General features: G+C 48.7%; 1 protein-coding gene across 14 annotated transcripts in view; it reads left to right on the top strand.

Annotated features, from left to right (window-relative positions):
* The window catches only part of Shank2 (SH3 and multiple ankyrin repeat domains 2), a 446,182-nt gene that overhangs the window by 221,181 nt on the left and 208,961 nt on the right, over positions 1–16,040 (top strand). For 10 of the 14 annotated variants that reach the window (XM_031389011.1, XM_031389016.1, XM_031389019.1 and 7 more), the window contains one exon: positions 5,989–6,084. The exons of the other annotated variants lie outside the window; for them this stretch is intronic. In XM_031389011.1, coding sequence (XP_031244871.1) covers positions 5,989–6,084 — 96 coding nt within the window. The remainder of the gene's footprint in view (positions 1–5,988; positions 6,085–16,040) is intronic. 14 annotated transcript variants of the gene reach the window in all.

Raw genomic sequence — 16,040 nt, forward strand, 5'->3', positions numbered from 1 at the left:
CAGCTGTGCTGGTTCGTGCCTACAATGCCAGCACCAAGGAGGCAAAGACATTGGCTAGACAGCATAGTTCAGTGTGTGAGCTCCAGGCCAGAGAGAGACCCTGCCTCAAAACCAAGGCAGACAGCATTGCTGAGGATAATACCAGAGGCTGTCTTCTGGCCTCTACATGCATCCACACACATGTGTACACTTGTGTAAATATACATCTGTACATACAAATATTTACTTACACAAAATTAATGGAAGGAAGGAAGAGAGGATGGAAGGGAGGGATCGAGGGATGGAAGGAGGGAAGGAGGGGAGGAGGGAGGGAGGGAGGGAGGGAGGGAGCATTTTGATGTAATTGTCCAGTTTACCAGGCTGGCTCATGCCCACACCAGCAGTGCTAGAGCACTCCAGGTGCTCTGCCCCAACCCCAGCATTTGGTGGTGTCAGCCTCTGATACTGTCAGTCTCCCATGGCAGCCTGGTGGTTGTGAAGTTGCTCCTTACCGTGAGGGCCTCGTTTCTCTGATGGCTTTGGTGGTTAAGCCCCTCCTGCAGGTGTGGTTGTCACATGCAAAACCTCTTTTGAGAGGTCTCTGTGTTCAGGGTTTCTGCTGCCTTATTAACTGGAGCACTCACCTCTTGTGCTGGGTGTGTAGTGATTTTCCTGTACGGACCCTGCTTGTCCCTGCTCTGTCCCTGCTGCTGTAAATGTGTCTCCCAGTCTGTGACTTGCCTTTTGTTCTCTAATTGTGTTTTTTTAATGAGTAGAAGCTTTTTAAATTTTAAATGAAGTCTAATTTATCCTCCTCCCCCTTTCATAGTTAGTACTTTCTGTAGCTGGGTTTTTTTTTTTTTTTTTTGGACACTGCAAATTTGAATATGCATAGAATCTAAAAGATGGTTCAAATATTGTTTCAGTGTTTCCAGCTAGCCAGCTCTTTCCATTAAAGGTCAGTTTTGTCTGAGCTATGGAAGCCCTTTGCCTCTGTATATGGCAAAGTAGAAGCACTCTTGAGTATTCCACAGAATAGGAAAGTAGGTCAAGGAACCCCAATGAGAACCCCAATGAGAAGAGGTATACATAGGGCGCTTTCTGCCTGTAGGTGAGACAGTGAATTCCTGTCACCTGAAGATGCTTGTCAGAGGCTGAAGACCAATAGCAAAGTGAACGGTGGCTCTGGTGTCTTTTTAAATTGTTATTATAATAATTGTATGTATGTGCGTACTTTGCCTGTATGTATGCTTATTTGTCTTACACTTCCACATCACTGTTCATCATCAAGGAAGTCAGGACAGGAACTAAAACAGGGTAGGAACCTGGAGGCAGGAGCCGATGCAGACGGCATGGTGGGATGCTGCTTACTGGTTGCTCATCATAGCTTGCTCTGCCTGGTTTCTTACAGCCCAGGGATGGCACACATATGGGCTGGGCCTTCCCACATCAATTATTAATTAACAAAGTGTTCCACAGTCTTGCCTACAGCCCAATCTTATGGAGTCACCTTCTTATCTGGGGTTCCCCCCTCTCGTCTGACTCCAGCTCACATCAAGATGACACAGAGTTAACCAGCATACTTCCTTGCAAAGGTGACTTAACGTCTCTGGGTAGATTTCTTCATGTGTCTTATGATGATGAGGGGTCTATGGAGATTTCAACCATCTTATTCACATTTTCTGTGCCTGAGAGGGAACAGCATAGCAGCCCAGTGTACAGACTCTCAATTAGTCTCACATGTCATCCCATACCGTTGGCGGCATAGAGTAGCCTGTGACCACAGAGCTGTGTGCATGGCAGGAAGCACTCTAGAAACTGTTGGTTAAGCATGTGCATGTCCCTCTCTCATCTTCCTAAAGTGCAGGCTCCTCAAGTCAGGGATGATATCATGCTCTTCTTAGTCCTACATGGTACATGCTAAGGACAAAGTGACTGCCATTGGCTCTCTACTATCTATGGAAGGCCAGCTGTTGTGTAGACTCTCTAGCTTCACACCTGTATCTGGTAGTACCACGTCAGCTGCTGTAACAAATAGGCCCACTATCTTAGCGTATGAAGCAGCATTCCCCACCACAGACCTCCTCCATCTACTGAGATGTCAGCTTTCTTGCTTGTTGGCTAGAAGTGATGGACTGGTGACAGCTGGACCCTTCCTTCTTCAAATTCTAAGGTGAAGCTAAAAGCAGGGGTGCCCTAGAGTTGGTTCTTGAATAAGAAACTAAGATAAAGTCCACCAGTCTTAGTAGCACACACATGTACTCATGGCACTCAGAAGGTGACAGGACTGTCACAGGTTCAGTGGCCAGCCAGGGTTATGCAGTGGGTTCAAGGTCAGCCTGGATTGTATAGTGAAACCTTGGCTCACAAAGAAAGAAAGCACTCCAAAATTGGCACTTGGTTTCTGGGAATGAAACAGTATGGGAAGCCAGCACATACGAGTGTGTCATTTCCCATGATGCATCTTGCATGTCAACAGAAAATGCTGTCTGCCAACCCTGGTTCTCCCCAGCAGAGTTTAGTTGCTGAGACAAATGTCCTGACTGTTGATAAATACTGGTCATGTAAGACCAGAGGAGAAAATGACATCAGGAGTCCACTCCCTAGCCCTGAAGACACATAGAATCTGTTCACTTGAGAGCTATCATTAAAGAATGGTGGTCAGATGACCAGATGGCCAGATCTCGGGTAAAAGGTACATCATGGGTGCTCTGGTGGGAGATCTGGGGTGCTGTGAGTTGTGTATCCTGCCAGGGCCTGTCATGTGTCAGGACCTGTAAGAAGCTTCCAGAATCACATGGATTAAAGTGTCTGAGATAGGATTTGAATCTAGATGTCTGAGTCCTGAACTGTCTTCTCATGGCCCCCTGCAGGGTCTTTTCTGGTGTCTTAAGTCGAGGCCCCTGAAGGAGTCATCTCTTTCACAGAATACTGCTTGACTGCCTGGCTCCATGCACCATGCATTGGTTGATGTTATATCCTGAGGCTTCCCCTGCAGACTGCATGAACTTCTCACAGGTGAAAAATTGGCCAGTGCCTTGTCCTTCCTGTGTGTGACCTTAATAACAAAGGCAGTTCCTCAACTGTGGTAAGCCTGGACCAGAGGCTTTCCTACTGGTGACGGTGCCTCGCTGTCCATGTTGGATCAGTCTCTAGGATTTACCCATTCTCTTGATGACCGTGTTCCTCTGTCCACAATAGTCACTAAGTATCTTCTGGTATCACTCACAGCCCTGTAGCATGGGGCCTTTCCAGAGCTCATGGCTACAAGACTTCATATTATAACAGCAGCCCTTCCACCTTTGGTTTAGATTTTCAACTGACTCTTCAAGGTAAACCGAGGGTTGGGGAATAAATGAAGTAATGATCCTCATTTTACAGATGAGGGTCAGAGAAGTAAATGTCTTATAAGTACTGGGCCAGCACCTGAATATAGATAGGCCTGAGTCAGAGATCTGTCACTTCACCAAGAAGACTGGAGTGTCTACAGAACATCAGCCACCCTGGGTGATGACAAGATTTGTTAGTCGTGGAGTTGGGCAGTCAGGAGGTAATGATGGTCATGGCAACATCAGTAATGGCCATGGAGGTGCTGTCCATGGTGGTGGGGATGGTATAGTTGACAGTGGTGTTGGTGGTCAGCAGTGCTGTGATGATGTCATTGGTAATGATGGTCATGAAGATGCTGATAACGATGACGATGGTGGCGATGATGGTCATGGTGGTAGTGATAGTGATAATCATCATGGTGATGGTGATAGTGATGATGGTGGTGATGATGGTCATAGTGATAATGACAGTGATAGTGATGGTGATGTATAAATGATGGCTGGTGGTGATGGTACTGATGATGGTCATGATGATAACGGTGCTAATGATGATATTAATGATGGCTGTGGTGAGGTTAGTGATGGTGATAATGATCATGTAGAGACCAAAGTGTTAAAGCAGTGACAGGAGAATAATACCAACAAAGCCTGGCCCTCCAGGTTTGAAGCCCTGCTGTTAGGGGCATAGATTGAGAGCTCTACTTGCTCCCTGCCTCTGCCCTGTGCTCTCCCTTCCCCAGAAGTCCCCTAGACTGCTTTGTGCACTCCTGAACTGTCATTTGGTTCTCCATTTCTCCTCTTGGTATGGCAGGCTTCCTTTGAGAAGGTCACTTTGCCTTTGCCTCTGTGTATATTGACTCCCCCACACACACCCCCCCGAGTGCGAGCTTTTCCCTCTCGATACATCTTTTAGTGCATATAGGCTCACCTGAGATGACTGCCGGGGCAGAAACTCCATGCCACAGCTGAAGACCATCAATATCAGTAGTTCCTGCTTCCTTCCATTTAAAATTTAGGGGCAGGGGTTATAGGTGGGCACCATCATTCCCAGAAGCTGCTGTGCTCTCAGATGCTCTGCACCTTACTTCCAAGCTATATGCTAAGGGCTCATTTGTCAAGCCCATTCTTCTGCCCTGCGTTAGTTCACGGCATTGGCCCATTAATCTTTCAGGTCATCTGTCTATTTCTTGCTGATTCAAGGGTCCCTCTTCACATACCCTAGAAGCAAATCTTGGGCCTGTGATGTTCACTGGAGCATGGGATACTTCCATTCTCTGATGGGCTCTTGATCTACTCTGTGACTCAGAAGGGGGCAGGCGTGGGCCTCGTGCCTCCTGTAGGCAGTAGGGCCGACTCCACTGTAATCCCATTTCCTCCTTTCTGCTCAAATGCACATTGGAGGCTCCCTCCTGTCTGCGCCGGGGATGCCAGCTTCTTGTTTTAAACAAATTAAAGTGCTCCCTTCAGAAACACAAAAAGCTGGTTGGCTAAGGCTGGAAGCCCAGCAGGGACTGCATCACACACATACACCCCATTTGGACAAGCCCCATTCCCTGGTTTGAGACAACCAAGTGTCCCTGAAGCTCTCGGGGCTGCCCGAGTTGGGAAGTTTTGGATATGGGGGAGGGCTGAACAGTGAGGCCCTGTAAAGTGCCCCTCTCTTCATAAAAACTGTTTCCTTGTGTTGTGACAAAGATCCTGATCCAAATATGAGTAGCAGCCTCTCCTAAAATAGCCTTAATAGGATGGCAGCCTGGCCCAGATGTTTTACCTGCTTTCCTCTGATTCCTAAAGCAACCCCAGGCCTTATCACCCTATTGTGTACCCCAAGATGGAGGCCAAGAGAACCTGAACTGCACATCTGGCTTCCCAGAGCCCAGAGGAAGCTCTCCCTCCTTACTTCTAGTCAACAAGATCCAACATAGGCTACAGTGAGGGCAAGAACCCGAGGGCGTGGAAACCACAGAGGTCTGACTCTGTAGTAACACAGAGATCTTTGTTTAAAAGGTAAAACAGCTTAGTCTTTAAAAGTTAGCATGGTGGGGTGGAGAGATGGCACAAGAGTAAAGAGCACTTGCTGCTCTTGCAGAGGACCTGGGTTCTGTTCCTAGCATTCACAGCAGGCAGGTCACATCTGCCTGTAACTCCAGCTCCAGGAGAATCTAATGTCCATGTCTGACTTCTGCATATACCTGCACACATGTACTGCATATACATACATACATACATACACACACACACACACACTCAGATGCATGCACTCACACACTAGATATATAAATAAATCATCTTAAAAGAAAAAAAAAAACAGCATAGCAGGCCAGGTAGGCATGGTGGTGTGCACCTTTAATCCAGCACTCCAGAGGTAGAGACAGGCACATCTCTAAGTTTGAAATCATAGAAATCAGCCAGGACTACATAGTGAAACCCTGACTCAAAAAAAAAAAAAAAAAAAAAGTCAGCATCAGACTCCTCATTTGGATGATAGAGCCTGAGGGTCTTCATAGGATTTGAGATACCTGTCGCTCCCAGATCCTCTGTGCTGTGGAGCCCAGGCCTGGTGCTCAGAGGTGGTTCGATGAGCCTCTGGAGCTCCGGCTCCTTTTTGCTTTTGCCTCTCATGGCCCCATCCAAACTTAATGGCAATTCAAATCACCATCTTTTATTCTTTCCACTGCAGGCAAAAGCTGTGAGCCATGTTCTGCCAGAGAAAAGTTATCAGCTTCAACAGTAGAAAATTTTTCCATTGATCATCTTCAGGCACAGCTGGATCCAGGTGCTCACACTGATATCCCCAGGGAGGGCTTTCTAACTCCAGAGCCTTTCTAGCTCTCCAGGGAGGCCTCTTCTTATGGTCACTTTGGCTCTCACATGTCCCCTGGCAACCACAAGCCTAATGTCCTTGTAGATTCCAAGTCCAGGACAAAGACATTTTGCTAAGCTTAGACCCAGTCCCATGATGGTCTCAGTGAGGCTGGTTTGACTCACAAGGCTAAATTCTGTGGAAGGACTAGTGGAAGGGTGGCCAGGCTAGAATACAGATGGGGTGCTAAGGAGAGATGGTGGGGCTTCTGAGACCAGAGGGCAGTGCCCCTGTTGTAGATGTCTGAAGAGCAGAGAGGACATTGCCTTGCTCTTGTAGCCAGCAGGAGTGTTTTAGCAGGGATGGAAAGATTTGGGGAGTGGTCCTTACCTCCCTGGGGTGAGGTTGGTAGTGTAGCTTGATAACTCTTTGTTAGTCACTGCATATGTAAACCCTCCGTAATCTCAAAGTGGCCGGGTGGCCTATTCCAAAATAGAATGTGTCTGTTATCTTTAGAGCAGTTAAAAATACAAGCAAATGACTCTATTAGCACAATTGCAGTCTAAAATATTAATAAGCAACCCCAGCCAGCTTCCAGAGGAGCCACTAACTGTTCCCTAATGGGACATAAAATAAATATGAGGGCTTGCCGTTCTGCCTGCTAACGACTGTGTGTTTGTTAAACAACCTGGCACACACCCACACCCGTGTGTACGCACACATACAACCCCACCCTACCTTTTACGCCATTTTATTAAAATATACTCCGGGAGCTGCTTTGGGGAAGGGGGTTGGGACTGCTGTCTCTTAGCAGCTGCTCAGGGTTTTAAATACCAGTTTCCATGCTGGGGGTTTGCCCCCAAAATAGAGTTGCCCCATCTCTGCGTGATGTTTTGGGTCACATTGGAGGATTGAGTCTTTGGCTTTCCTGTGGGACCCAGGCCTTCCTTGCCTCACCCCCCCCCCAAGAGCAGCGGTGGACTGCTCTGGGTTACCATGGCAACCTGGAGATACTGGGTACCAGCCCTGCACTTCTTCCCTGTAGCCCTTCCTGCCTGCCAGGAAAGTCACCTTGAGCTCGGTCACCTTGCATAGGCTTCTGAGGGAGAGGTACCAGTGTGATACTAGATGCTCATAGGCAGGGAACATCTTCAGTGTTTCACTGGACCACAGTGGAAATGGGAGTAGGCTGGGGATGTGGTTGCGCTGTTTAATTTGTCTATCCCGCAGTCTGGGTGTCTAATTCTTCACATTCCTAGAGGTGGAAGTTGGTGGTCTGAGGGGCAGGCTGGTCTAGGTTAAGGGCTTCCCCCAGCTTGTAGACATTGCTACATATACATCCTGGTGTCCTCACCTGCCTTCTGCTCCCTGTGTGCCAGCCCCACTCTCACAGGTATCTCTCACCCTCCATAAACACCTAGTCTCTAAGCATAGCCTCACTAGGCTTGAGACCTTGACTGGGAGTGGTGCTAGGCAGGCACAGGATGAGGGGGTGAACTCCGGGGATGCAGGTGGTGAGTGCCTGGGTGATGGTTCATAAGCACCTGCAGGTAAGGTGAGGCGATAGGACTATGATGTCCCCTCCCTGCATGGCCAAATAATGAGGTGCCAGTGAGTGGGAAGAGAATTGATGGGTGGATGGATAGTGGAATGGGGTTAGGTGGGTGATAAGGATAGAGGGATAAATGCAGACAGTGGGCAGATGAAAAGAGGTAGATGGATGGATGGGAGGAAGGTGGGTGAGTGAATGGATGGATGGATGGATGGATGGATGGATGGGAGGTGAGTAAGTGGATGGATAGATGGATGGATGAATGGATGGGTAATTGGGTATGTAGATGGATAGATACATGAATGGATGAGTATGTATGGGTATGGATAGGTAGGTAGATGGATGAGTGGATATGTAGGTGCATGAGTGGATGAGTAGATGGGTGGATGGGTAGATGGATGTGCAGGTGGGTAGGCAGATGATGGCTGATCAGACGGTAGATAGGTGAGTGAGTGGGTGGATGGCGGGCGGATAGGTAGGGGGTGGCTAGCTGTACACTTTGTCTCATTTGCACCCCATTCCAGTTTTGTTACCCCTCCCATCTTATACCCCTACAATAGACCCCATGAGATGCTTCAAAAGCCCTAGGGTCTGTGAGCAAAGGCCAGCAGGGGTGTATATGAGACCCTGGACAAGCTATTAACCTCCCACTGTCTGGCTTTAGTTCTGTGCCTGGGGTTTGTTTAGGCACCACTTTCCATCGGGTTCAGTGCCTGCCTACCCCACATGCCCTACTAGACCATAGGATCTGCAGTCTGCAGGCCTCCCTGGTCCTTCTCATTACCCCATGAGTGCCTGGATGCTGTAGTGTTTCAGAAGGCAGGCAAGGTCATGCACCCACAGGGAGGAATGGGCACTTGACATGCACTGGTGGCCCCACTGCTCTGCCATTTGTCAGCAAGAGTGACGAGAGGCCTGAGGGCAGGCCCACTTTGGCACCAGTGCACCCACCTCTGGGACAATGAGCCAGACTGGGAGTTCCCTGGAGCTGGGGCAAAAATGGATGCCTCATGCCACCCCCAGAGCTGCATATCTTTCTGGAAAATGAAGGCTGTCATATGGCGCTCTGCTAGTGAATGGAGATGTTGTTTTTGGCTTCTCTGAAATAGACGATGGGAAACAGACCCAGAGATTATGAATAAACATTGGCTTATGGGGGCTGCGCACTGCTAATGGCAAAACCTCCACACTTACAGATTAAATTTAAGACATGCATATGGAAAGGGACTCTGGGGAGGCCAGATTCCTGCTTGAACAAATCTTACAGCCACTGTGGGAGGGTGCACTGTGTGGCCCCTGTCCCTAGCCAGGGTCATGAGCACAGGAACGCCAGAGTCTCGGAGGAATCTGTGTTCTCCAAGGGAGCCATGGAGATGCTACAGGCAGCAGGGGCCACCTTGGGACTGTTCACTGGCATGGACTAGACTAAAGTCAGTGTGTGACTTCAGCCAAAATGCCTTCAGGAATCTTTGGGGCAGTTAATAAAGCCAAGTTGCAGAATTAACTCCTGGTGGTCAACTGTGGCCTATCAGATGAGTGCTGAAGATCTCTGAGGGGCATCTGGCCGTGGCCCACCAGTGTTTTGTTGAACTGTAATATAATCATCACACCAAAAAAATTTACCCTTTTAAAGTGCATGACACAACAGCTTCTCTCTTTTCTTTTCTTTTTTTTTTTTTAATTCACATTGAATTCCAAAATGCTCTAGCTCCTTAAGTGTAAAGCTGGCACCCAAAACAGTCTCTTGCTTCCCTCTCTCATCAGCTTTTGGCAGCCACCAACTCTCCTGCTGGCTCCGGGCAGTTCATGTCATGGAACTCATCAGAAGATAGTCTTTCACAAGTGACTATTTTAATTTAGCAAAAGGCTTATCATTCTTTTTCTGTGGCTAATTCCTTTGCATTTGCATACACATGGTGCATTTTATCAGTCTCTGGATGGGCACTTAAGTTGTTCCTACCCTTTGGCTGCTGTGAATCATTTTTGGCTCTGAACATTCAGGTATAGGTTTTGGTTAGAGTCTATTCAGTTCTCTGAGGTTTATATCTAAGGGTAGAAATGTTGGGTCATGTGATGGCTATGTTTAAGTGCGTGTGCGTGTGTGTGTGTGTGTGTGTGTGTGTGTGTGTGTGTGTGTGTGTGTGTGTGTGAGAGAGAGAGAGAGAGAGAGAGAGAGAGAGATGTTTGCATATGTGTATTGATGCACATGAGGAAGCCAGAGGAGGACATATGGTATCCTGCTTTCTCACTCTATCTTATTCCTTTGAGATGAGGTCCCTCTGTAAACCTGGAGCTTGGCTGGTGGCTGAAAGCCCCAGTGAGCCCCGTCCCTGCCCCACACAGGGCTGGGATTACAGGTGTACATACAGCTCCAGCCAGTGTTTTTTTTTCATGCAGTTCTGTGGGTTTGAATTCAGGTCCTTATGCTTGTGCAGCAAGCACCCTTACTTTCTAAGCTATCTCATCAGCACTGATTAGCATCTGAGGGCCTGCCAGGCTGTGGTTAGCTGTGACTGGCATTAGTGAGTAGCTTTGCTCTGTGAAAGTCTCCTCCCCCCCCCCACGCCACACCCCCAAGACGAAGTTCTCTGAACTGCAGGCACAATGCTACTTTGTAGAAGAAGCAAGGTAAAATACTGTGTGGGCAGGCACCTAGGGTGGATGTGGCAGCTCTCTCTGACTCCTAGCTCAAGAGGTCTAGGGGAGTATGGCTTAGTTCTTTACAGCCTTGTAAAAATGGGACCTTCCATGGTGCTGAAGCACAGACGTGGGAGACGGAATACACCTGTTCTCAAGCCAGGAAAGCTTGGCTTCCCAACCATCCCACACGCCACCTGCTTCATGCTTATTTGATGCTGTTGAAATTCCTACTGTTTTGGACAAAGGGCCCTGCTGTCACCCTGCACCAGGCCTCACAAACTTGTCATCAGGCTTTGCTGGCCCTAGGATCCTTCCATGAATCCCTAGAGATCTTCACCAGCAGACCTTTGGGGAGGAGCCCACAGATTAAAGGTCATCTGTTCTAAGTGCCTCTAGAGCCAGCTACAGTGCTGGTAGTGAAGGCAGGCATGGACCTCGGAGGTGTCTGGCTGCTGAGGTGTGCATCCAGCTCATGAGCTTAGTGAGTTGCTAACCCACTGTGGGGAGGAGCAGCTTGGTCCACTCTTTCAGCCAGAGCTGAGGATGTACACCAGGGCCCGAGCACTGCCCACAGCCCCGTCCTTCAGGTTCTTTGACTTTGATTAGAGTATATCTAGGTTTGTGTGTGTGTGTGTGTATGTGTGTGTGTGTGTGTGTGTGTCTTTGACCTAGGTTATGTGTGCACACGATGCTGCCAGCTTCCCTGCAAATGCCCCTCAGCCCAGTGTAGCTGCTCCACGCATGCTATCGACTTCTACAACTGTGGCCCCCTTGCCATCTGCACTTAGTGGGCCAAGATGTGTACCCTTTGAGTACAGAAGGTTCTGACACTTCATCTTACTGAAGGACCATCCTCTCCCCACCCCCGTGCGCCCAAAGGCAAAGGAAAGAGAGATGGCTGGGCAGCAGAGACTAGAACTCCCTCCTTGAGGGTCACACCAGACTCTCAGCCAGAGGACCTTTCCTGAGGGCCCAGATCATCTGTCCAGCTGCTAGGAACCATCCAGAAGCCACATTGGCACACATGTTCTTCCACAGCTTGGTGTAAGTAGGCAGTGGGAGAGCCCATGGCAGCTTCATGCCCTGTGAGAGCCAGCTGGCACCTCCCCATGAAATGCAGCACCATAACCCTCACCCATCACCAGATGAGAGATGCCTGTGTACACATTCACAGCAGGGTGCAGAGACATGCCATAGCGTGTGCATGCGCATGAGCACACATGCATGGTGACATACATGTTCATGGGGGCATACATGTATAGATACATATCTGCACATGAGTGTGTACATGACATCACTTATAACCGCACATATGTCCAAGTATCTTCACTGTATTCAGACCTGTAATAAGTATATGCATATCATTTACAACTGCATGTGTGTGTATTTGTGGTACTTATACTTACATGGATTTGTGTGCACACACACAGTACAGCTCCACATATGTACACATGCTTGGTGCTTGTACCTGTATGTGTGTGCACACGATTTACACCTATACACGTGTGTGCATGTCCTTTTTATCTGGACACATGTGCATGTGTGTGCATTCTGTCTTCCGCCCCATTTCTGAAGCATGAGGCATGCTCGCTCAGGCTCATTGTATCTGCTCAGCACTCAGGTGGATACACGACTCCTGTACTATTTGGGGCAGAGCTGTCCTTGAGTTCTGGCACAGATACAAAGCCCTGGTGACGACCTGACCCAGTTCCCATTCCTGAAACTCCGGCTTCCCTCGTGGACAGTCCTAGAAGGAGTCTGATTGCCAGGGTGACTGCCTCATTTGTCATCCGAATGGGGCCGCTTCCAAGAGCAAAGGAGAGCAACAGAGCTGTGGCCACTCAGGGAATCGGCTGACCCACTTTCTCCAGGAGCTGAGGTTTCCTGGCCTGATGCAAGCAGTGCTCCCCCTCCAGGCAGAGAAGGCAGCTAGTCACTTACTCTCCTACCCCCTACTGGCCAACAGAGGCTACTTGATGCCTGGAGCTGGATTCCAGGCAGGAAGTCTAACACTGGGTGACATTTGGGGAAAGGCCACATTTTCCTGTGAACCTGGGCCTGCCGAAAAGACTAGTACAGGCTGATGATAAGTGGTCATCACCTAGGAAGGGTCTGTAAAGGAGATAGAGTGATGTAGGGGTGTCCTCTACCTTCAGCAGGATACTCAACATATTCCAGAGACTACCATGACACCAAGGGCAGAGGCAGTGAACGAAGGGAGAGTTGCCTCCCACACAGGGGCTTCAGCAAATGTGAACACTCAGGGCTTCCTTCCACCCATCTGGCTGGCCAGGTATGCCCAGAAATGTCATGCAGATTCTTGCTGGAATGGTGACAGCTCTCTTTCGTGCCTGCAGCGACTGCCACTGCCCCCTCCCACTCTGCCCTCCTTTCTTTTCCACAGCCCTTGCTGCCCCAGGCTGTCCCCACAGCTTTGTTTCTCCTACAAGTGAGGCCCTTAGGGAAACCAGCTTACAAACGTTCACTGTCTCTTCCCACCATATGGGGCCCAAGGAGAGAACTCCAGTGGTCAAGCTTAAAGGCAAGCGCCTTTATACTATCTCGCTGACCCCAGTTGGAAAGCATCTCCCTTGCTTTGGAAAATAATCCGAATGCAGGCTGCCGATAAATATGCCAAACAAAGGCTGCCAGGATAGCCTGGCTCCCAAAGTTCAAGGCCCCCAACTGTCTGAATGAGGAACAAAATATCAGGACGTCCCACACCTCTCTGCAGCCCAGACTCAGAGCACTGAGTGCTGCATGTGCTCTTCCAGGTGCCAATGTTCTGAGGCAGAGAGTCTCTGTCTGGCCTAAAACTCATCAAGTAATAGGCTAGACCCAGTAAGACCCACACATACACCTGTCTCTTCCTCTCTGGGTCTAGGCTTGCAGGTATACTAGGTAGTCCAGGCTGGCTTAGAACTCACTATGCAGACTAGCCTGGCATCTGCCTGCTTCCTGAGTTCTTTGGATTAAAGGCATGTGACAAAATGCCCAGCAATCTTTTTAAATTTTTATTTATTTAGTTAGTTATTTGTGTATATTTATTTATATGTTTATTTATTTATGTATTTATGTGTGTGACTCTGTAGTTTTATGTACATCATGCATACGATCCTGAGAGGCCAGAAGAAGACATCAGAGAACTATGAATTACAGGTAGTTGTGAGCTGCCTTGTGGGTGCTGGGAATTGAACCAGGTCCTCTGGAAGAGGACCAGTCAGTGATCTTAACCACTAATCCATCTCTCTAGTCATGCACTGGCCCTTTTTCAAAAGGGTCCTTGGCCTTAAAGTCGGTCTTCATGTTTGTGCAGCAAACACATTAACAAATGAACTTTCTCCCCAGCCCCAAGTTCTGGTATCACCTGGCACACAGTAGGCCCACTATAGACTCCTGCCATGGAAACCAGAAGAATGACAGCGTGTCTTAGAGACAGCTAGTTATTTTCTAAGGAACGTGACACAGATTTAGAATTCAGCGTGGCTAAGAATCAGCCGGCTTCTGCCGCTGAAAACTTGCTTGTCGTTTTGTCTGCCAAGAATCCCAGAAGCTTCACCAAGTGATCACTGATGGGAGCAGAAGCGTTGCCACTAAAATTAGGTGATGAAACGGTTGTTATGAAACACCAAAGAAACTGACAGGTACATTTAGTGAGTGGGGAGGGAACACTCTTCCATGACATGGTGCTGTGGCCGGAGCCGTGTCCCTGTGCTGGGGGCTGGGTTCAGCTGGCCCAGCACAGTGGTTGCTTAAAATGGAAACTATTTGATATTTGGGAGAATGGTGCTTTAGACCTCAAGATGCTTTAAAACTGGATGTAAACACCAAGTCTCCCTCTCTGTACAGGCCTACTCTTCTCTTCTGTCCTGGCCCTTGCCCTCTGCTAAAGTACCTATGAAATGCTGGCTGTGTATTCACAATGTCCACACCATACTGGACTGGCTTTACTCACAGCAGAAAAGCACCAAGGAACCATGGTTTGAACGAGATGGAGTTTGTCTCTTCTCTGTTCCAGAAGACAAAAGGAGACATCCCAGAGCTGAAACAGAGATGCTAAACTTACAGGGACCCAGTCTCTTCTTTTCTTGCTGTTCTGAAATCCTTAATAAGCTACCCCATGGCTCGAGCCGGGTGCATAGATTCCCCATCACATTTACATTCTAGTAGAGGGAGAGGACCCCCCCCAAAAAAAAAGAAAGAGAAAAGAAAGGAAAAGAGAAAGCCCCATCCTAAGGGCTTGTTTAGCTATGGGCTGTCAGCCATAGCATGATGTTCTATGGGGTTTCGAGCTGCTACTTGGGCATAAATAGGAGACCAGATATTAGAGAGGGCTTTAGTACCTCTGACCAATCCCCTCTTCCCATTTCCTCAGTGTTCCCTCCAGCCACGTCTCGTCCTCTCATATTCCAGGGGAGGTCAGGACATTTGGCATAAGATATCATTGCTATGTGTGATAAAGCAGTATGATGCTTCAGGTGAGAACACAGCTGACTTCACACCAGGTGACATCCAATGTGGAACCTGTCTGATAGGAGAGAGACAAATGGCTACCTGGGGGCCAGAGCACACGTTCCAGATACTTACACTTGCCTCAGTGGGACCCTGCCTGCCCGAGCACACATGTGCTTTAGTGAGGCCTCCTACTTAGAGCTGACCAGCATCCCACCCAAGCTTAAGCTGCAGAGGGATTCAAGATCAATAGCCTTAGACAGGGATAGACCCAGGAGGTCAGCATTCTCTGTGTACCTCATCTATCTGCTTTTCTGTGTGGAGTCCTTTGGCTGGTCCTCTCTAAGCCATGTAGAAGTGGCCAGTAGTGGTATCAGGCTGATGAGTGACTGTTCTGGGAGTTCTGGCAGTTGTGTGTGGCACAGAGCATCCTCTCTGGTCACCGTGAGAGACAACACAGGATTAGGTCTCATTGTGTAATGGCTCATCTGACTTACCTTGATTTACTTGGTCCAGTTGGCCAAGTGAGAAGATGGGGCATGGTAATGGGTATTTCCTCCAGAAAGTAGTAAGTGGACTCTGGCAGGCCAAACTCATACTCCTTTTCTAGCTACCCCTACACCGTACCACCCCCACCACCCACTCCCTATCTTGAATCCTACTCTGTAGCAGGGCAGAGTTGCCCTAACCTTGGCCCCCAGAGGCTCCATTCAGTGGTTTGTCTTGTCATTTACCACTCTTCACCCTCTGGTGCCTGAAACAACCTCAGGAGCCAAACTATGTATAACCCTCTTGGTGAGGTCTCAGCACCGGCCAGCAAGGAGAATGGCATGGGCACATTCTGAGGTCACACAATGATCGACTTAAAGATAGGGAGGGAGAGGCAAAGGAGGGGCGAGATTGATGGCTAAGTGGTTGAGGGTAGGTAAATGGACCAATGGACATACAGATGGATGGATGGACAGATGGATGGATGGATGGATGGATGGATGGATGGATGGATGGATGGATGGATGGGTGGGTGGGTGGGTGGTTAGATGAATGGGTGGATTGACTTATGGATGAATAGATGGGAGACTGACAGGTAGGTGGAGGGGGAACTTACTAGTCTTTTTGGTTGCCAACACAGGAAGAGTCGCTGTGTCCTGCAGCCCTGATGCAGTGCTAGCAGTTAGGAGTAGTGATATTTCGTGTCAGTGCTGACATCAGATATACTTTTACCCTACTATAAAGCAGTAGCAGGCCCAGGCAGGAAGAGGCAAAGGAGGGAAGAGATTGATGGCTA

This window comes from Mastomys coucha, unplaced genomic scaffold (assembly GCF_008632895.1).
Source record: "Mastomys coucha isolate ucsf_1 unplaced genomic scaffold, UCSF_Mcou_1 pScaffold21, whole genome shotgun sequence".
Classification (NCBI taxonomy): Eukaryota; Metazoa; Chordata; class Mammalia; order Rodentia; family Muridae; genus Mastomys; species Mastomys coucha.